Source organism: Trachypithecus francoisi, unplaced genomic scaffold (assembly GCF_009764315.1).
Source record: "Trachypithecus francoisi isolate TF-2019V2 unplaced genomic scaffold, Tfra_2.0 Lachesis_group15, whole genome shotgun sequence".
NCBI classification, from domain to species: Eukaryota; Metazoa; Chordata; class Mammalia; order Primates; family Cercopithecidae; genus Trachypithecus; species Trachypithecus francoisi.
Window position 1 is genome coordinate 40698212 of NW_022681460.1, and position 22956 is coordinate 40721167.

Sequence of the window (22956 nt, forward strand, 5' to 3'; positions counted from 1 at the left end):
ACTCCAGTCTAGGAGAAATTAAAACATATAGAGACTGTTATTAATTCCATATCTATTTTTGTATAGTCAAATCTGTATGCAAATCCTTAGCATCTCATTTCAGCAGATTAATCTAAAAGTGAAGAGTGTTATGTGAAGGGAATGTAATGATAAAGCCCTGCAAATGAGTAACACTGCTAAAGAAATGTAGGCTGCAAACTTGGATGCTTTTTTAAAATGTATTTTAGTATTGAGAGAAAAATGGTTTTTATTTATATGCTCATTTGTAAATTATTTCAAAGGGGAAAGCAATAGAACCAGTTTCCAAGGTTTTTCTTTGCAATCCTGACTTGGCAAAAGTTGCAGCACTAGGTTTGTTAGGCACCTCCTGTAGTTTAACATTCTAGAGGGAATCTATTAATATCACATAACTGGGACTTTAATTTTTACTCCCAACTAGTAACTTAATATCTCATTTCTAAACATTGTCATGTGAGTGAAAATTTGTATGTAAGGGTAAAGAATCTAATTACTGAGTGCAGATTAAGAAGAAAATGTATTATAGATGCATTTGTGGAAGATAGTAAATAATAGTTCTGAAAAGCATGGAGATAAATTGTATGCCCTGCTTGGGAGAGGGGATGTAATAGCTACATTCTAATCCATTGCTTGTATGTTTAATCTATAATGGGCAGAGTCTGATACATAGAGTAGTGTAAGTATTTTCAAATAGTGTCATAAAACAGATAGTTTACTGCAGTAGATATTAATTCTATCCCATATTTCTAAAACAAGTAGAGAAACTTTTGAAGTCTTTAAATGATGGGTGGAGCTTTGCCCTCTGTTCCCTTTCAGTTAGAGAAGTGATTGTAGGCAAGCTGGACATTAATCTGGTGGTTATGGCCCAGATCAAAAGCACTAGCAATTATTTTAACCCTGAAGACTTGTGAAGTCTCAAGAGATTAAATTATTCTTGTGTGGTTATGCTGAGAAAGAATTATTGAACATTCTGTTTTTAATCACACAAGAAAGGGAAGGTTGGGAGTAAAAGCAAACACAACTCTATATTTTGACACACATCCTGACTATATAGGCATTTCAGCCTCAGCTTTCTTAAGTGTGTTTTCCTTTCCTCTGATTTCATTTTTAAAATGAGATGTTCGATGAGAAATCCAGAGAAGACTTTCTTTGAGGGCAGGAAGCTCATGTCCGTGTTCTTTGTGGATTTCTCTGCAGACAAAGCTTTTGTTGATCTTTAAAATCTTAAATCTTCAAGCTTCTGAGAGAATTTTAGAAATAGTCCACTAGTTAATAATAGCCAAAGCCAATTATATGAAAGATATAATCTCCTTCCTGGGGTTGAGTGAGAGAGTAATGATTGTCCTGGATAGGTTCCTTCTACTTTATGTATCCATTAGTTTTGATTGATTATTCCAGCTCAGTTAAGGATTAGACACTAATCCTCTGGATTCTCATTGACTTGACTCCTAGCCATGTAGTTGATGGTGGTTTCCTATTCAAAGTATTTGAACTGTCAAAGCAAAAACTGCACCAGATAAGGTTAAACAGAGAAAGAAGACTTTATTCAAGACTATTGCAATAGGAGAGAGTGATCAGAATACAGTTTGAAATCAATTCTATTAAGCAAAGTTTTTAAGAGGAGGGTTTCTTTTTTTTTTTGTATTTTTAGTAGAGACGGGGTTTCACCGTGTTAGCCAGGATGGTCTTGATCTCCTGACCTCGTGATCCGCCCGTCTTGGCCTCCCAAAGTGCTGGGATTACAGGCTTGAGCCACCGCGCCCAGCCTAAGAGGAGGGTTTCTAAGCACTGGGGTGATTTAGTAGAAAAGTACTGAAGAACACTTTGGGGGAGCTTGATTAATGGATATGTTGTACCCATGCAGTTATTTCTGAGTTGAAAATTTTGGTCTCTGTGATTAGGCCATCTGTGTTTGGTGCTAATTGGTGCCTATCAAAGTTAGGGTCCTTGGGAGACTGAGGTTGCAGTGAGCCAAGGTTGCGCCATTGCACTCCAGCCTGGGCAACAAGAGCGAGACTGTTTCAAAAAAAAAAAAAAAAGTTACCGTCCTACCTTCCCACAGAGGCTGGGATATAGGGGACTATCTTCCTTGATGATTACATTTCAAAGGAATGGCTCTCTGGACCTTAAGGAAGATATTGTAAAATCTTTTATTGGGTTGTAAAATTGGCAAGCAGCTTTTAAAATGATTTACATCTGAAAGAGGGAGAGAAAGAAATTATGATTACAAGTTTTCTAAAGTAAGTAATCTAAGAAACGGGAGGTCAAGGGGCCTAGAGTCAGGAAGAAGCCTTTTTAAGTTTAGTCAAGCTAGGGGAATGTTAAGGCCATCTTGGTCAGTATTTTTACAGTATATGTTTTTTAAATTCAAAAAATTCCAGTAAGAAACTATTTTTAGTTTGGCTTAATTTTATATCTTTATTGAAAAATTAGGTGCTTCTTTGTGATACTTATTAAAATAAGAGTTTTATTCATTTTACACCAGTGCCTAGAACTATGTGTAAGGCAGTATTTCTAAAGATAGATTTCTTTGGTCCCATATCCTTGATATTTTATTATCTAACATTTAATATCTGCTGGTGATATTTTCTTACTATGCTGTTTTATGTATTTTTTTAGAGTTTTTCCACTTAATGGTAAAACTTAAAGTAAAATGTGTAACTTCTGGGTTTTACAGGGCTCAGTATACACTACAAGTATGAAAAGAAGTATGAGGACAAATAAGAGAAACTTAGCTGGAAGTGTGATGATTTTTTTAGTGGTTCCTGATTAGGTGGGTCTCAAGTCTCTTAGATCTTAGCAGTTGTCAAGAGGGCTTCAAAAGGGTTGATGACAATAGCAATTGCACTGAAGAGCCCTAGATTTGTGCTGCCCAATGTGGTAGTCATTAGCCACATGTGGCTTATTGAATTCTTGAAACATGGCTAATCTGTATTGAGATGCGTTGTGTCAAATATACACTGGCTTTTGAAGACTTACTATGAAAAAAATAATATGAAATATATAAAAAATCTTAATAATTTTTTGTTGATTTCATGTTGAAATGATAATTGTGGCTATATTGGGGTACATAAAATTTATTACATTTAATTTCACTGTTTCTTTTTACTTTTTATGTGGCTACTGGAAAATTTATCATTGCATATGTGACTTGCATATGTGGCTCTTATTATATTCTATTGGACAGCACTGGCTTTAGATCTTTTTTTGATAAGTAATATCAAGAAATATCAAGATATCACTGTGTTAGAGTACAGAGGTCCGAGCTTTAAAATTGACAATTTAGTGAAGGACAAGAATTTTCCATTTAACTATGTCCCTGGCATAAATTGTATAGAGATTTTTCTGTGTGTACTATGTTCACTCTCACTCCCTAATACTTTGTCCCTCATTCTGGCCATGCAGAACAGCTTGTCAGAATTGGGGTCCTCTTGGTAATATCAGCATACTTGTTGCTTGCTCTTAACTGGATTGCTTCTGAAATGTTTCTTGAAAATGAAACTGCTTCAACAATAAGCTTCTTAATTATGTCATGGGCTCACCATGAGGGTATACAAACAGATCCTCAGCAGTAGCTCATTTTCCTTTAATTGTATCTCATTCTTATGTTGGAATATCCTATTTCTTATTCATGAAAAGCTCTAACATATGTTAATCCATTACAGGTGGAGTAACTAACACGGCACAATATCAGAACAGGCTAATGGTGTATGAACCTAACCAGGTAAGAATCATATAAGAACACATCAATATTTTAATTAAAATGAATTTTAAAAGATTCCAGAGTAATTAGTAATTGGAATGCCAAGTCTACACACACAGATATGCATCTTAAGCTTATATAGAGAAAAGGAAGCATCTGATTAAACTGCTTTTTGGTTCATTTTTTTTGTTTTGTTACTCAAAAAATTTCAGCTCCTCTAGTTTTGTGCTATACACAACACATCACCCTTTCAGGGTTTTGCATAATATAGAAATGATTTTAACTGTCCTATTGCAATGTCCTTCTGGAAGGGGCTGCCATTCTAGGAGGGAAACATGCTTATGGTTTATTCTAAAACACAAGTATTAACTTAATATAGCCCAAATGACCTAAAACAGTATCTAGGACAACTCTAAAGAAGTATATGAAGAGTTTGAGAGATGGGAAGTATCTGAAGAGTTTTCGTCTAACAGCTGGGGGTTGAATATGCATTTGGATGGTGCCTGTACCTTCTTTTGTCCACTTTTCATGTACACTCAATTACTATTTTTCCCCCAAAGGAAATATTTTTGTTCTCTTTTCCATATACCAAAATATGTATGAACCTTGGCAATTATCTGCTGAATTTTGCCATTTCCGTGATTTTGGTAATGTAAATATTTTTGATTATGACAGTATTCCAAAATGATTTGTAGGCTTAATATGCATCAGCTGAAGGTAATGGGATATGACACAACAGGTTGGCTTTGGCAGTCTGGGTTGGGACTGGTCACCAAATTTATGTCCATAGTGGACTCAGTGTATTTGGTATCTTTTTATTTTAGCAATTACTTGATTCTGTATTTAATGAAGGCATTTCTCTCTTTGCAAAGTGTGTTTCCTGATGTCATTAGAAGCTGTAGATTTCAGAGACCAAATGTCCGTGGGTCAGCTGTCTCAAGAGGGATCATTAATTGCAGTTGCTTGGGTTTGGTGCACACGTGGTTAAAGAGGAAGAAGGTGTTAACATTTTTCAAATGAGTTCTGTTTCATGTTTGTACACACATGCTCTTTTAAAAAATTCTGCTGGCATATTGTTTACGGTGGGTACTGGCAAACATCACATCTGCTTGCATCTTGCTCAGAATCTCAATAACTCTATCATTCAGCCCTGGTGCTTATTTCTCTTCTAGGCCTTTGTGGAGAGTCGATAATGCCTGCCATCTGCCACAGAGCACACTGCTACCTGCCAACAGGCAGGCTGGGGTGACCTCTGCTTCCCCACCACTGATTAGTATTCACACGCTAGCTTATTAGGAATGACCCCACCAGGCCTCTCTGTTTCTTTGCCTTTACAGTGGTTGGCGGCTCACCTGGCAGGCACTGCAGTGAAGGAAGCTGAAGATATAATCAGGGGATGCAGGCAGGCTTTGCAAACCAGATGGCATCCATAGTCTGGTGGCAGGGGACTGGACTGCTAATGCAAACATTGATTCCTAATACTGTAATGGGTTGTATCATAGAAAACACCTAAGAAAAGCATCCTCAGAGTTTTGAGTTAAATATATTCATGTGTAATGTATTACAGATATTAGCAAAATAGCTGAAAGGCAGGCTTGACTATTTTATTAAAGAAGACATTTGATTGGAAGGAAATTCTTATGATATGTTCGAATGGGGCAATAGATGAATGCAAGCTTTTCAAGCCGTACAAATCACTTCTTTTCTTGAGTGTATCTTTAAAAGAGAAATTAGAAATGAGCTAGTCTATATGCCTATTAGAGTGGACCAATTTTTATACAAAATGTTTATTGTTGTTGTCTTTTGCTTCTTCCCTTACAGTTTTGTGAAATGGTGAAATTCTATGTATTCAAAACATCATATGACTTTTTTTTTCTGGCCAAAATCCAAATTTTTCTTGGCAAAAAGGAATCTGGGTTATTCCTGTATGCTTAGTGTTTATGTAGAAAGAAAACTGTTAGGTTTATTTACCTGTCCATTACTTTCTTTACTTACCTGTCCATTACTTAGTTGAGATTTAAAATTAAAATCATATTTGTTCTTCATTTAATTTTACAATCAGAGCCTTATTTTAAGAAAAGTTGGGCATACTCTTCTCATTACTGAGGGTGAACCAGAACCAAATGTTGGAGGTTTCACCATTCCCTAAAGTTATCATATAAAACTTAGTCTTCCAGTGGGGCATGGTGGTTCACGCCTATAATCCCAGCACTTTGGGAGGCTGAGCCTGGTGGATCATGAGGTCAGGAATTCGTGACCAGCATGACCAACATGGTGAAACCACATCTCTACTAAAAATACAAAAATCAGCCAGGTGTGGTGGCACACGCCTGTAATCCCAGCTACCTGGGAGCCTGAGGCAGGAGAATGGGTTTGAACCTGGGAGGCGGAGGTTGCAGTGAGCCGAGATCATGTCACTGCACTCCAGCCTGGGCAATAGAGCGAGACTCTGTCTCAAAAACAAAACAAAACAAGACAAAACTTAGTCTTCCACCAAAACAAATAAATGTGTGCCTAGAAATAACCTTTCCCAATTTGGCAAAAGATGTGACTGTTCATATATTAAAGGAGGCTGATTAAAGGAAGTGTGGGTGATTTGTTGCTGAACAAAATCTTAGCTCTTCCACTGATCTCAGGAGGTTAATTTTGGAAAGAACAGCAAAGCCATTACCCTATCTTATCTAGGGGCCTAAGGTACCCAATGATTATCATCACATCATTTTGAAAAAATGAGTTTGTATTGAACATTTTTCATGTGCATTTTTCTAAGTGCTTTATGTGTATTAGCTCATTTAACCTTCACAATAGGTTTATCAGGTAGGCATTATTATCCCCGTTTTACAGATGAGAAAACTGGCACAGAGATATTAAGTAAATTTCTTAAGATCACATACAAGTTATAAACCCAGGCAGTCTAGATCCAGAGACTGTTTTCTTAATCATTGCACCACTGTATACAGTATACCTAGCCATGTGCTTTCACGCTTAATGTATTTGCATGATAAATTCTCTGAATTGGGTGAGATAAACATCATGAAAATTTCAGTGTTCCCCTTATATAATTCAAAATGCACTATAAAATGCAATGCAAACTGGAAGAGATGCCATGTGTAAATCGCAAAAAACAATTGGAATATGTGACTCTTTTGTACTTGTTCTCATGTAAGAAGCACATGCCTTTCAACATATATAAACAACATTCAAACAGAATGTTTGATAAACATTAGGGTTCCCACTACTTATGAGGCACTCATTACTGTTTTCTGACATAGAGGTCTCCTACTAACAGAATGCACTTAAATTTCTTTTTTCAGAATAAGTGGATAAGCCGTAGCCCCATGCTGCAGAGAAGGGTCTACCATTCCATGGCTGCTGTACAAAGGAAGCTTTATGTTCTTGGAGGCAATGACCTAGACTACAACAATGACCGGATCCTTGTGCGCCATATAGATTCTTACAACATAGACACTGACCAGTGGACACGTTGCAGTTTCAACCTGTTGACTGGCAAGTACCTTTGATTAAGTAAATCAGGAAAAGTAGATTCAAGAAGTCACCAAACATGTTTCATAGACATCTTTAGGGCATCACTAAATATTAAGTGCATAGTTGTAGAAGAACTTGCATTTATTAACCAGAAAGATGTGTATCATTTATGTTCTAACAGAACTGGACTCATTTAGGTAGCTGAGCATCTGGTTTCTCAGGGCCTATATTACTACCATTATGTACATCCTCATATGGCTCAGAGGCATGTCAAGTCCATTATCATCCGTCAGTATTAACATGGAACTCTGATACAAATAGGAGGAACCAGACACTGAAAGATTTAATAACTCTTTACAGAAGGAATTTACTGTTACTTCTCACTGCTTTTAGTCTTATTTCTTGTGAGTTCAGGAGGAGCATGGTCTTCATTATTTGTCACTGTGAAATACTGTTTCTGGGAGTATTCTCCTAGAAATGAAACCCTTAAGTAGTTCTGTGCACAGGAGTTTAGCTGCATTTCTGGCCACAAATACCCATCCAAGCATTTACCACAGGGCAACATTAGGTATGGACCATTCTCATTCCAAAAAAGGATGAAAGTAACATGGTGAACAACTTACTCCTCATGTTTCTTTATGGAGTTAATAACTTTTTCCCCCTTGTCAGCTTGCATTGTTAACATATATAAGTGATCAGATCCCTTCCAGGTCTGCTCAAATAATAGGAAAAATCACAAACTGAAAATGGTAGGTTGGGTTGAGACATTTTAGTATGCTGAGTGGGCACTCAATCCCTTGCAGCTGCTGCTGGGGGAGGCAACACTGGGAATCTAACCAGAGGTTTAGACGCTTGTATTGAGCTCCTGTTTTTGCAAAATGATTTTTGAGGCCCACTGGACAAGGACTTAGAAACTCGGGCCCTCGATTCTGGATCTGTGATTCTGCCTGCTGTAAGATCCAGCTTATTTATTGCCCCAGTCAATCCTGTGTCAGCCCATCAATAAAAAGAGACTCTTTCACTCTCTGATGGCCTCCAGGGAAGAATATGTGGTAGTGAGTTATTCTGTCTTCTTTTTGAAATGGGAGGGGAAACCTTTCATCATTTTGGCGTGCCAGTATCTGGGGATTATCCAGGCTGATCCCAGCTCAGGAACTTTAATATAATCTTTAAAATGTTGGGTATGTAAAGAAAGGTAGGATAGCAAGTTGATCAATCTTTTCTGCAGTTTGTCTTCATTTGGGGCATGCTAGGGGCATGGCTCTGCTTTACTGGCTTCTTGGAGTTGCAGCTGTTACTTTACAAATGTAAGCACTTGCCTAAAAAGCATTTGCGGGTACTAGAAGAGGTGTTTGCATTTCTATAATATACCTTATTTCCACCACTGTAAATTAATGGCATATGACATATTATAGAATTCAGTTCTACATGGCTTACTATTGCTGTATTTAATGCTGTATTTACTAACTTGGCTGGCTAATAAGTGTTTTGGCCTGGTTCTGACCCGACACAGATTCATTCTCTGAGAAATAGTGCTTAATTTTTCTGAGTACTGGGAGGCAGTGATTAGTTGTTGCAAAAATCCCATGGAGTATACAAATGTGCCACAGGGAAAAATTGTATCCCTCAGTGGCAAAAGGGTTAATTAAAATATGTAAGAAATGGATTTTTTTTTCTTTTTATTCAATTCTCTTTACTTTAGGCCAAAATGAATCTGGAGTTGCTGTCCATAATGGGAGAATATATTTAGTTGGTGGATATTCAATTTGGACAAATGAGCCTCTGGCTTGTATCCAGGTGAGTGGTTGAAGTTCCTTTTGAAGTTTGTTCAGGTGGTTCAGTGAGGTTACATTTTGCAATGCTGCTACTGAAGAAAGAGATATTTATATTTAGAAAGAGGCTTAACGTCTCCTTTTTGTGTGCAACTAGTTCAGCCACTAAACTTCATCCTGTATCCTAAAAGTGATGCCTAAATAAATTATTGAACCCTATTAAAAATAGAAATGGGGATGAGCTTTGAAAAATATATGTAATATGTATTGGAAACTGGGAAAATGGGATAGCTTTCCCTTTCTCATAAACCAAACACTTTTAAAAATCTTTGGCAATAGTTCCTTCACATCCCCCAAGTTTTACAAATACTTCCTTTCCACACCATTGCCTTATTTTCTATATTACACTTCATTCATTCTCATACAGTTCATTCAAGTCCCTGATAGGGACAGCCTCTGTTCCAAAGAATAGCCCTGGTGCATCAGCGTATGAGCAGCCCAGGCTGGGCAAGTTGCCAGCTGGGCCTTTCAGAAGAGCAATAGCCCTTGTTGATAGACACATTCATAGTCTTATTCCTATTATTATTTTACCGTTATTACCATAGTTTTCTATTTTACATGTTCTCTGATAAAATATTGACATGTATTAGCCCTGACCTTTCTTCCTGACCTCCAGAAAAGTATATCCTTATAACTACTTTTATTATCTAATCTCATCTTTATGGGAAGATTTTTAACAACTGCATCAATATCTTTAATAGTTGCAGAACTGTTCAACCTTTTTCTTTCTTTGTCAGTCACATCTCCTAAGGTACGTATATTTTCAAGAAACTTCCATGTTGCCTAAGTTTTCAAAATTGCTAGCATATAGTTGTTGTGTTGTCCTTAGTTATATCTCCCTTTACATTCATAATATTGTCTCTTCTTCTCTTGATTTGTCTTGACAGAGGTTTGTCTGGGGAATTTAAAGTACTTCTATTATTCATATAGATGAAGTTAAAAAAAGTCGGCAAGGGTAAGGTAGATAAGGAAAATATAATTAACAAGCTTGTCTGAATGGATATGAGTTCTGATTGAGCAGTTGGAAAGAATATATTTTTCTTAGCATACATGGAACATTTACAAAAACAGTCATGTACTAGGGTTAGGGTTAAGAAAAACTTTAGTTAAAAAAATTAAGTATTGTATAGTATTATGTATCTCTAATACAATGTAATTAAGTTAGAACTTAACAACCCTACATAACTGGAATTAATAAAACACATTGCTATATAACTTATAGGTTAAAGAAGATATCATAATGGAACTCAAGAAATTTCCCAGAACTGTGATAATAAAAACAATACACAGCAAAGCTTGTGAGATATAGCTTCATAAGTTAGAAAATGAACCAAAAAGTAATCCCAAAGAAAGTAGAAGGGGAGAGATGATAAAGATGAGAGAAAATTAATAAACTGGGAAACGATAATACTGGAGAAAATAATTATCAAAGCCACACACACGAAGAACCACATAAGACTTTAAGGGAGTTCGCTGAAGGCTGCCTTGTGCTGGTTTTAGTTAGTTAATGGAAAGCTGCCTTAGACTAGAGCTTCGTCCTGTCTTTCGAATAACAACAAATGAGCAAACTTTTCTCCAAAGAGTGCTTCTAGTCTTCATCCAAGCATGTATTTGGTAGTCTTTCATAGTCTTTTAGGTTTCTTTTTAGTTTTTACTTTTCAGAATTGGTAGAACTTAGAACTGGGCAACAGTTCTCTATGGTGCTGGAACGCTGTTTTTTAAGTGACTTTGGGACCCTCATTTGATCACTTGCACAATGGAAGTAAGTTTGGGTTTATCATGAAATAAAATTGTAAATTTTAAATACATTTATGAGCATATGTCTACTAATTTTAGTATCAGATTAGCTCAAGGAATAGAAAATGAATGGAAATCATAACATAATGAGGAAATAAAGAAAATGCTGTACACATCAAGTTTAGGAGACCAGAGTGCTGCCATAGTGCACATTTTTTTCGACATCTCATATTTTCTTAGCAGTCTTGAATGTTAGCTTGTAAGACATAGAAACTTAAATAAAAAAACTTCGTAGTCACATCATTTGTTTTTTGTCACCAAAGAATTTTTCTGTAGAATGATCACTAATCATATACACTAATTAATTGCTAATGACATTTGACTGTTTTCAAACAAATCCATCCACAAGAAATGAAGAGTTATACAAGTGCATATTTTAAACCACTGAGGATGTTTGAGAGTATCCTCAGGATTATGGTGATTCTCAAAGGGGATTCAATTATTTTTTTAAATCAATACCTGTATAAGTGGAATAAGTTTCACCTCTGAGATTGTACAATAATATATTCTAATATATTTGCTTTTAAATAAAAGTCAGCATGATGGGTATTTCTGTGTTCCAGTAGCCATTTTGATGAACAGAATCAATCCTTTGGCAAATGCTGTTTATTCCTTTGGCTGGCACACTGGTCCGACAAAGCACAGACAAATTTGTTAATTTTTTTTTTTCCCTGACAGTGTGTTACTCTGTCGCCCAGGTTGGAGTGCAGTGGCGTGATCTTGGCTCACTGCAACTTCTGCCTCCTAGGTTCAAGTCATTCTCCTGCTTCAGCCTCCTGACTAACTGGGATTTCAGGCGTGCGCCACCATGCCCAGCTAATTTTTTGTATTTTTTAGTGGAGACAGGGTTTCACCATGCTGGCCAGGCTGGTCTCAAACTCCTGACCTTGTGATCCACTCACCTCGGCCTCCCAAAGTGCTGGGATTACAGGTGTGAGCCACTGCACCTGGCCCATTTGTTATTTTTAGGAGCCTTTACTATTAATAGGTAACAAGTATCCCTATAAGCATATGGATTATCACTTAAAGAGATGTTTGAAATAGAGGTATTCAAGGATAGTCACATGTATCTTTCATTTTAGTTAATGACAGCTGGTTACAGGCTATATTATCACTCATTCTGAACTAAAGCTTAATTTTTTTTTTTTATGTTATGGATGACTACAGAACAATTTGCTTCAATACATTCACAGTAATAAATTGATGGTTGGAGAGAATAGCTACATGTTCAAAAGTAGGCCACTTCTTTACTACTTAAAGAACATCCAACAGAGGCAAGATGATGGGAGACTGGAATAGTATTTATGAGAAAATGCTTAACAGTGGAAATTCCTAAGTATGTCAGTGGGTTGAGAAGTACAGAAGCGTGGTGGGGAAAATCATATGCATACTAAAAATATAAAGGTTTAAATTTTTTGTGTCATCAATCACAAATCTATATAATGTTTGATCTAAGATTAATCCACAAATCATTAATCCAAGAGCATGGCTGATTAATGGAAGTCATACTTAAATAGTTCTGAGATTGTTCTATTAACATTTGGAAGTACTAATTGTTTTTTGTCCTCACAAGTACCAGCTGATAATTTCTCATTGAACTGTCCCTTCTGGACCCTAATCCAAGCTCATTTAACTGTGATCTGTAGGATTCAACCACAGTGGGATGAAGCATGTCCAATGTTGAAAAAGCATACTTTATTTCCTGCTACTACTCTGATTTAGCTCAGACTATTCATCCATCAGAAGGACAACCCAAACAAGAGAAAAGCAGAGATACTCTTAGATTGAGATTTGGACTTGTTAGTAATAAACACTCATGGAAAATAGTGGAAATAGATTACTGACAAAAGTGAAGGTGTTCTTATTTAGTGGGTGTGTAAACTAATGTCTATCACAGAGGTTTGACTCTAATCTTGCGTGCCATGGATGACAAGTGGCACATAAAGGAGCAGCTGCCTAAGTGTGCAAGTGATTAGTCTATGTTTCTAGATCACCTCTACTGTTCTCTTCATTTACTATTATTTCTTTTTGGCTGGAGGATACAGTGCCAGCTTGGCACCACATTCTCTCAAACGCCTTCTTTCAGCCAGTTTACAGGGGAGTGTTTTGGAGAAAAACTGCCAATGCTTCCTTTTCCCTTCTCAGATTAAATACATTACATCTGCTTAACATATGCAGTCTCTGTTGGCCCAGGAAACCAGACAAAAGCTCTCTGGATGATTATCTCATTAGTATTTTGCCTTCTAAAAATGTTTTCAGTCAGAAGGGAGAGCACAAAATCCTTGCTCTTTCTGGGTTGCATCTTGAGCTCAAATACTGGCTCCACCCCTTGCCGTGTGACCCTGAGAAAGTCATTTAATTTTTTCTGGTGTCAATTTTCTTCTCTGTAAATTGAAGACAATACTTATAGAGTTGTGGTAAATACTAAACGACCTCTGATTTACTTTCTGTATCTAATGAAATACTAGCCAAAACCCCACTGGGGTTTTCCCTTTTCTCATGGGGCAAAGTAGTCAAACTGATCTTGAAAGTTTCTCTAGGAAAGTAAATGTGTAAGAATAATCAAGAAAATTTTGAAAATAAATGGAGTCTTGCCTTACCTAGTCAAAACAACTGTAAATGTGACACTGAAAGAAAGTACGTCAATTAATAAGAGAACAGAGAAAACGTTTGTATTTAGTATATGAGTTATTTTAAATTAGTAGTGACAGGGTATATTGTTCAATAAAGAGATTGGGACATCTAATCTCCATTTAAGTTTGTTCTTTCTTTTGTTCTAGGACTTAGTAATTTCCTCCTTTGTGAACATGGATTCCCAAATTTCAAGGGCCCATTTCCTGTAAAATAATGCGTTATTGCAGTTAAAGTCTTTTTTTTTTTTTGAGATGGAGTATCGCTCTGTCGCCCAGGCTGGAGTGCAGTGGCGCGATCTCGGCTCACTGTAAGCTCTGCCTCCCAGGTTCAAGCCATTCTCCTGCCTCAGCCTCCAGGGTAGCTGGGACTACAGGTGCCTGCCACCATGTCTGGCTAATTTTTTTTATTTTTAGTAGAGACGGGGTTTCACCGTGTTAGCTAGAATGGTCTCGATCTCCTGGGCTCGTGATCCAACCGCCTCGGCCTCCCAAGGTGCTGGGATTACAGATGTGAGCTACCACACCCAGTCTATTGCAGTTAAAGTCTTAAGATTTTTCCACACAGGTGATAGATGAAGGCATGAGAGTGGACTAGATCATTAAAGAAGGATACTAAGAGGTCTGTGATTGAAATATTGGGAAACACCTACGTCCAGGATGCAGATGAAGGAAAAGGGACCCAAGGTGGATTGCAATATGACAATGTCAATGACAAACTTTCATTTTTTTAAAACACTAATTCCAAGGGGGGCAAATGTTTAAATAGAGAAAAGTCAAATGAAGAGGGATTAAGATAACTGCAGACTTGAAAGAGCCGAATAGGTTTGACAAATTGGGTGAGAGCAGCTTTCCTGAAGAAAGAATTTTCCTACTTCGAAGATTCAGCCAGGTTCAGTTAGGAGATAGCAGGCACTGACTAACAAAGAAGCTGTGCTATATAAGAAGAGAGAGGCCAGGCACAGTGGCTTACACTTATAATCCCAGCACTTTGGGAGGTTGAGGTGGAAGGATCGCTTGAGCCCAGGAGTTTGAGACCAGCCTGCGCAACATGGTGAGAAACCATCACTACAGAAAATTTACAAATTAGCTAGGCGTGGTGGTGTGCACCTTTGGTCCTGGCTACCCAGGAGGGTGAGGCAGGAGGACTGTTTGAGCCCAGGAGATCAAGACTACAGTGAGCATCACTGCACTCCAGCCTAGGTGACAGAGCAAGACCCTGTCTCAAAAAAAAAAAAAAAAAAAAAAAAAAAAAAAAAAAAAAAAAGAGAGAACTCCAGCATGAACAGGAAAGAACTGGCGAAAAACTTCCAGAATCAACTGAACTAATTTTGAACTTGCTACTAAGCTGTGTTATATTCCACTACCTGCCAGACACTGAGCTAGATGTCAGTTTTCACAACAAAGCTACAAGGTCTTGTTTGCTTCATTTCACAGGTGAGGATGTTTAAGCCAACATGATGACAGACCACCTACTAACTAGTTTGGGCAAGTTATTTAACTTGTCTAAGGCAGTTTTCTTACATGAAGATAATGCTACCTACCTCTAATTGTTCTGAAGATTAAATGCTTATAAATAATACATGTATGTATATATGTACACCCAGAAACATACTAACATAGTGTAGCATTTAGTAGGAGCTTAATAAGTATCTCTGGTATCATCCAAGCAAGAAAAAGAATTCCTCAAATATGGTGATGGTAGCATAACTAAGTTCAGAATTTCTTTTATGCATACATAGCTTGATTTTGGGCAGTCATCTTGATGTACAGACTTCTCTTCCTCTTTTGAAGGTACTGGATGTAAGCAGAGAAGGCAAAGAAGAAGTATTCTATGGACCTACACTCCCTTTTGCTTCCAATGGAATAGCAGCATGCTTCCTTCCAGCTCCATATTTCACATGCCCTAACCTTCAAACTCTTCAAGTGCCTCATCACAGGATTGGCACCATCTGAAAAGCCAATGCCATCATGAACAAGAGGAAAACATAGCCCTGACTGTTGGATACTGGGCATGAAAAGACTCAGTGCTCAATGCTTCCTTGTCTTGCTTTATAGGTCTTGTATTCTGATAAATTTAAGCAAAAAATGAACAATTTTCTAAAATACATTATTAAAAACTCTTGTCACCCTTCTCAGTGTATGTCAACATGCAATATGTATGACTTTTATTGTGGTATCGCTTAGTGCCAACTTAAGGTACATTGTGTCCCAAGGGTCTTTAGAGCATTCTTTGTACACTTTTTCTAATCAGCACTGTCTTAAGACAACACTGTTAGTAAGGCAATTTATTGGACAAAATGGCATCGATGATCTTAAAAAATATATATTCTGTACTTAATCCCTTTATTATTTAAAGCTGGGCTTGTAATTTTTCTTTTTAAAATTTAACATTATGCAGCCCTGCTCAGTAGAGACTCAGCATTATGACATCATAAATTTTTAAATGCCATATTTTATTCAAGGTGATACGAATAATAGACGTACACTGGAAAAGCAGTTGAAACACCCAGATTTTTCACCTTGGTTACTCTGACCTTGGGTCAGAACCTAACTTTACAATGCTTCAGTTTTCCCACCTTTTAAGAAGGATAATTTAAAAGAACATCATGAGGATTAGGCAAACATTTTGAAATACTTTGCTCAAGAAAAAGAAAAATGTTACTGAAATTACAAGGTATTTTACTGTCTTTAGAACCTTGTAATTGAACAGGGAGATTATTTTTGAAGTTTAAAAATTAGTAGATAGAATTTGGAACCATGTTATGGAATAAATGATTCTAAAAAGCATGTGAAAGAGACACACAATTAGGAAATAGGGAGTTTATTAAAATCAAAGATATCTAAACTTGTACAGATATCTAAACTTGCCTCAAGTAACTCTCAGATGTCTCATTTAAAATCATTTAGTGAAAAATGACATTTAAAGCTAAAAAATAATTTAGTTGTACTAATTATGGTACCATAAAGTGCTTTGACATAAATTTGAACCTAGAATTGGCAGTTCTAATAAAAGTTTTTCCACTTTGTTAAAGGTTATGTCAATCTTGAGTGCTTGTGGGATTCTTCTCCACCACCAATACATATTTTATTACTATCACTTTTAATAATGCATAGGAATTCTTTTTTAGGCTAGTTTTTGAGTTTGCATTGTCTATAACAAAAAATAAATACAACAACTTAATAATCACATTGGAAAACAAATTTAACAAGTATAATGTGAGTTTTTCTTTTTTCCTAACTTCCTCAGGACCTAGGCCACCTTTACTAAAAGGAAGAATTCACTCTTTTTTCCTTGAGAGTTTAATCATTCAGCAATCCCGCTCTTAAAGGAAATTGTTATTTTATTCATGTAACCATTTTTTTGTAATCAAAAGTAAATAAAAACCATCTTTTTGTCTTACATACAGCATTCACTAACTTCATATATCATTATACATAAAACATAGAAATACATATATGGTTTCTGGTTATTCAGATTTAAAGGGCAGGAAGGAGACTAGGGAAAAGGAAAACAGGTAAATTTTAAAAAGAATAGGAATTTAGTATAGACTAAATTCCTTAGTATACTTAGTATATTTCCTTTAGTATAGATAAACCACTGTTGAGGACAGTTCTCAACAGTGAAAATTGATATTGACAATTGATATTTAGAATGAAGACAGCTTCTTTAAATGGTTTAAGCCATCTAAACTAAATTTTAAAAATGCCTTACCAAGGCAGGAGAATGAATTCCAGTATTTCAGAAATCTTTTCAACAGGGACTTAAGTATTCGGCTATATTAATTTTTCTACTTGGGACATGAATTTTCTCTCTAGCAGTTTTACCTAGTAAAACTATTAAAATCTATTTGTCTTCCCAGGCCCTACATACAGTCAATGAAAGGGAAAGCTCTAAAATCAAGCTTACCCAATTAATGGAAAGGTAGCCTGAGACTACCCTCATTTCTGTACATATTTTTAACAATTCATATAAAACAAATCAGCATATATTATCAAACCCCTCCTAAGTGATCTTTATAATGTAATATTCACTAATATTACAGAACTGAACTCAGAATTTAAGAAAGTTTTAGTGGGTTCAGACACATCCTTTATAGCTATAGCCAAGAGTAGTACAAAAACATAACACCTCTTCCCTAAAAGGGAAAAAACCTAGATAAGTTATAATTAGATCCTTTTATTCAAGGTTATCAATAATAGAGTTCTATTAAACTATGTCACTGAAACTATTCAGATATACATTTTTAAGTGAACTGCCCTATAGTAATTCATCTTCCATTTCCATTTTTATTCTTCAAAATTAAAGGTTATATTGTATTTGTAATGTAAATTATTATACTAATGTGAATTTCTATAGGAAGGTCATGAGACTTGCAAACATTTAAATATCACTTCAAGATTTTACTTTAAAAGAGAAAACAAAATACAGTACCACACAGATGATAACAGATATTCTTGGTGTTAAAGGAAAAGCCAGCAAAGATGTGAATTTCTAAAATCATCTGTACAATGCAATAACACTTCTTAGATCTTTAGTAACAAAATAGCAATTAGGTAATGATTAGGGTACTTTTCATACTTTTTCCTTCATATTTTCTTCACACTTTAACCACATGTACATCAAACTCTTTCAGCTACCACAACATCTGAAAACTTAACTTTCTATAGTTTTACCACAACTATAAAAACATCAGTAATAAGATAGTAATTATTCCTTCTGGTAACATGGCTCATTTTTACTTTAGCTTCCAAATACTGAATCTGTTATAAAAAGGAAGTTTTCAATAATCAAGGGCACAATGTAAGTTAAATATATACTTTTATTACTATATATAAATTTTTATCATATGCACAAATAAGTCATAAATATGTATATAAAATTAAAATGTCTACAATTTTTCTAGAAGCACAATTCACAAATGCAATGAATTGGACAGCCATTGGCACAACAAAAATTTTAATAAGTATAAACTGGTCAATTCCAACCATTTGGTAATTTACAATGCAGGTTATCACAGTATCAAAATACACATATCTTATTAAATTTGTGACGAATATGCTATGTTGCTAGCTTCCCAAACCAACTGTTTCTAACCAAATAAAGCATATTATTTATATTGGCATACTATACTCTTGCCTGACAAGGCAATATTTTTAACTCTAAGAGGGGTAGGCAAAAGATCAGTTTTTTGGAAAACATAAGATTTATATAAAAAGTCTGGATAAAAAAGCAGTGGTTTAGTACAGATGATTCAACTTTTGATGAGGTTTCTGTATCTATTTACCTTTCAGACATGGGGAGATATGAGTGGTATGATAACATGTACGGTTTGGGGAAGGCAGATTTCTAAAGGCTTTTCCCAACTGTAGAAACTTGTCAAATTTTTATATAACATATAATTTTAGCTGTCAAAGATTCTGTGAAAGTACACGGAAACAAGTCCATGTAATTATTTAAGAACAAGGTAGTTTAAAAAATTTGTTGTAAAGCATGGAAGAAAATAATAGTAGGTAATGAAAACCCACAAACATCTGACTCACAAATATTATATAGATGCTGAAGTAGAAAAAGTCAAATATGCTTAAGAAGAAAACATACGAAGGACAGGTATAGATATACAAGTTTTAAACTAAGAAATTCTTCTAATGCAAATGAACTCAATACTGAATGACTTTTCCACAATCCTCCGTGCTTCCTTCCTCGCCATGGAAACGTTCTAATTAAATTGAAATTTAAATCATAACCAAATCCAAATGCCTAATAAAGTCCTTTCATCACTGTTGTCCTTCAATCATCTTTTATACTCTATCTGGTATTTTATAGATATTATTTGACTGGAATACTCATGTCTCCAAATGTGTATTTTAATTTTCTTCCTATTTAAGTGTCTTCAATTTCTATAGGAAACAGGTCCTATACAGTTTCCACACTGTAAACTGAATGAGGCTGAGTGTAGGATGAACATGGCAATCAGAGAAAACTGCTAAACAAGCCTCTTGTTTGGAAAGAGATAAGCTTGAAGATAAAAGGTACAGTCAGATAGGTAGCAGAAAGTCTCCAGACTGAAGAGTTTGACCATCACCTTATAAACAATGGGAAGTTATTGGAAGTCCTTGAGCAGAAAAGTAACAAGAGGAAAACAGTATTTTAGGAATACACATTTCAGAACATAAGGTGTAGGAGAGGAAACCAGGGGTAAGGAAATAAGTAGTGCCCAACAGAAGAAACAAACAACAAACCAGTGGATGCAAGGCATTGCAAAAAGAAAAAAAGAAGCCTAAGAGCCCATAATAGTAATCAACTGAAAGTGGGAGAAAAACAAAGAACCTAAAATGCCTCTGACATTTCAAGGCTAAATAACTTGGGAAAATAGTGTATTCCCTGGGTAGAAAATGAAAGCAGGAGGTAGTCTGAAATGGATTGGATCCAGGAACCCCTGTGCATACCAAAATCTGCACATACTCAAGTCCCACAATTGGCCCTGAGGAACCTGCCTATACAAAAAGTTAGTCCTCCATATACTCAGATTTTGCATCCCACAAATACTGTATTTTAGATCCACATATAAGTGGTCCCACACAGTTCGAACTTGTGTCGAACGTTCAAGGGTCAACTGTATATGTAGGAAGGAGCAGCATCATTGTGGAACTGACGGGAAGGTAAAAGACAATTGTCACAGGAAGGACAAAGAACATGAGAAAGGAGAACAAACTCAGATTTGACCAAAAGAGAATGGCTTATATTACACTGGTAGAAGTAGCCTCTGAAATTACAGGGTATTTAGGGAAAAGTGGCTATTAAAGAAGCAGGTATAAGGGACTCCAAGTCTGGGAATGGAAGAAGGCAAGATTGTGTTAATAAGTGAAAGATCAGTGAAGATTTTTTAAAAAAGGAACTGAGCCATAAATTTTCTTCTTTCATCAATTAAAAAAAAAGGCTTTAAAAAAATTTTACTTATACATAAATACAAAACATATAATACACATACATATTGTTACAGACTTTGTTGTTACCATTTTTAAGTACAAGTTTTAGTTATTCTTAGTATCTACAGATATATGTCCTAAAGCATGATTCAGTAACAGCTTTTCCTATCCTTTAAATGTTTCATACTCTAAGGAGCAAGATTCTCAAACATATCTTTAATCAATCTCCTTTGGAAAAAAAAAAAAACATACACACACACACACACACACACATAAATAACCTCTTTAAAGGCATCACCTTAAATAGATAAAACTCCTCAGTAACTGCTGGAACTTGCCAAGCCATAGATTATTTGTTTAGTAAGGCACTATCATGATGAAAAGAAATTCAGTGTTATGAAGTCTATTAAGCAGCCTTAAGCTTTCATTTATTCCATTTGATGAAGCTGATTTGAGAGAAAGACCATTTATATGTTATGAAAATAACAGCTACTCCTTTGGATTTCACAGATTACAATTAAGAGAGAACTATTCACTATAGAATGCTGACTGCAAAGTATTTCTTTTTTAAAGATACTCCTTGAGCCACAGAAGGGTTGAAATGTTTTCTTGAAGGAAGAGTAAGAAACATGATAAAGACTATAATCCCAAGAAGGAAACAAATTACTTCAAAGTTAGAAAATATGATGTAAGAAAACATTGGAAAGTGGGATCATTCATCTGGTACATATCATTAGAGAAAGATAAAATTAAGAGGTGTTCTTTGCCTTAATTGTGCATGAGTAATAAACTAATCATGTCTGTACATTTCCCAACAGAATATGGGCCACCAAATGTTTTCACATTTATCTCACTGATTCTCACAATAACACTGTCAAATAGTAAAGGGATTCTTCTTTTCTTCTCCATGAAGAAACTAGACTGAGAAAGGTTATGTAACTAGCTCAAGATCATAAAGCAAAGCTGAGTTTGAGACCCAGGTGGGTTCCCAAAATTGGGACCGGAGTTCTTTCAACCAAATAATGATCACTATGAAAAGGAGTCAAAGACAAGATCCAGCTGGTAAAACAATCTGGCTGAGGTAAGAGTTCAAAAGTTGAGAAACAATGTTGTTAAAGGAAACTAAACAGGTTTCTTGGATAAAATGCTAAGTTATAAGAAGCTCTGGCTAAAGAGCAAGAAGATAGATCAGCTGACTTCTCAGACCACTACTATTATTACTTTTCTAGAATATTTTTATTTATTCTCCTCTTAAAGTCTCCTTTATTTCCTCCTCCTGATTTTTCAAAATGATAACTTCAAAAGAAATCATGAATAAAGAAAAAATTTGGCAACTCTTGGAACCTAAATATAAACCCTGTTGGCATGTTTACACTTTTTTTGGATATCAGCTGTATAATCCTTTAGCCAGATTCAGTCTCATTCCTAACACAGTTAAGTGTGCTTTGTAAGGGTTTTATTTATTAACTTGCCTCACACATATAAAAAAGAAAAACAAATACACAGTCATATTTCCCAACACCTTTCCCTCACCAAAAAAAACGTATAGGGTAGCCAGTATAATGTAGTATTGAAAAAGTATCATTTTAAAACATAACTATTATTGTAAAAATAAAAAATAAACATGACAAATCAGTTACAATGCAGAAAGGTAGGAAGTCATATTACAATAAAAGTCCATGGATGAAGTATCTGCTTAATACTCATACACAGAAAACACTCCCAGTTAGAAAAAGTTTCTTTAATTTAGTTTAAAATTTCATCAAGGTAGAATGCAGTTTTGCAAAGTTCCAAGGATCCTATTACATAGTTGCTAATTAACCTTTAGTTCCTTATTTATACATTTTTTTACTTACAGATATAAAAGGAAAAAAATCCTAGAAATTATTTTAAACAGAACATTATACAATTAATTAAGAGTAGGAATTGGAGTGGAACAATGTGGCTTTAGATACTGATAATCAATAGACAGGATGAATCAGAAAATACATTAAGTATTATCATTTTCCAGTCTCTGCATCTCATCTTGTCCCACCTGTCCAAGGTGAGACAAAAGTTTGCTATATGCTTCCCTGTTTAAAAAAAAGAAAAGAAAGCAAATATATTTATTACCATTTTCATTATTTTTCATTTAAGTATTTACAAATTAAGTCTGGCTGTCCATCATCCATCTATCTATCTAGCCATCTGTCCAGCAGGCTTAGCACAACACTTCTTAAAAAGTAATGTTTTATATCTGTTGTGAGTAAACCTAGACGTTAAGATGTATTGAGTTTAACTGTGATTTTTATATATAAAATGTGTGCTAAAAAAACCATAAGTTCACTAACCTTCTGAAATATTATAATGCTCACAGGTAATAAAATATGTTCATGGAATATTATTTAAGGACAATGATGGTATGATTACAATGGGAAGACTTGTATCACAAACCTAAGTATTAAAACAAAAATTCTGTAACCATAAAATAGACCTGTGTAGCAATTTCAGTATGTATCCCATTTTCTTCTTTTAACCTCTTATAGGTAACGACGTTTGAAAATAAAATACTGTCTCTCCT

General features: G+C 35.4%; 2 protein-coding genes across 6 annotated transcripts in view; one reads left to right on the forward strand and one right to left on the reverse strand.

Moving 5' to 3' along the window:
• The window catches only part of KLHL32 (kelch like family member 32), a 223090-nt gene extending 206221 nt beyond the window's left edge, over positions 1 to 16869 (forward strand). For all 3 annotated transcript variants that reach the window (XM_033234659.1, XM_033234662.1, XM_033234660.1), the window contains 4 exons: positions 3684 to 3742; positions 7036 to 7228; positions 8910 to 9004; positions 15261 to 16869. In XM_033234659.1, the coding sequence (XP_033090550.1) occupies positions 3684 to 3742; positions 7036 to 7228; positions 8910 to 9004; positions 15261 to 15422 (509 nt within the window). In that variant the 3' untranslated portion in view covers positions 15423 to 16869. The remainder of the gene's footprint in view (positions 1 to 3683; positions 3743 to 7035; positions 7229 to 8909; positions 9005 to 15260) is intronic.
• Positions 16870 to 18271: 1402 nt separating this feature from the next.
• MMS22L (MMS22 like, DNA repair protein) overlaps positions 18272 to 22956 on the reverse strand; it is a 143793-nt gene continuing 139108 nt past the window's right edge. For all 3 annotated transcript variants that reach the window (XM_033234665.1, XM_033234664.1, XM_033234663.1), the window contains one exon: positions 18272 to 22468. In XM_033234665.1, the coding sequence (XP_033090556.1) occupies positions 22387 to 22468 (82 nt within the window). In that variant the 3' untranslated portion in view covers positions 18272 to 22386. The remainder of the gene's footprint in view (positions 22469 to 22956) is intronic.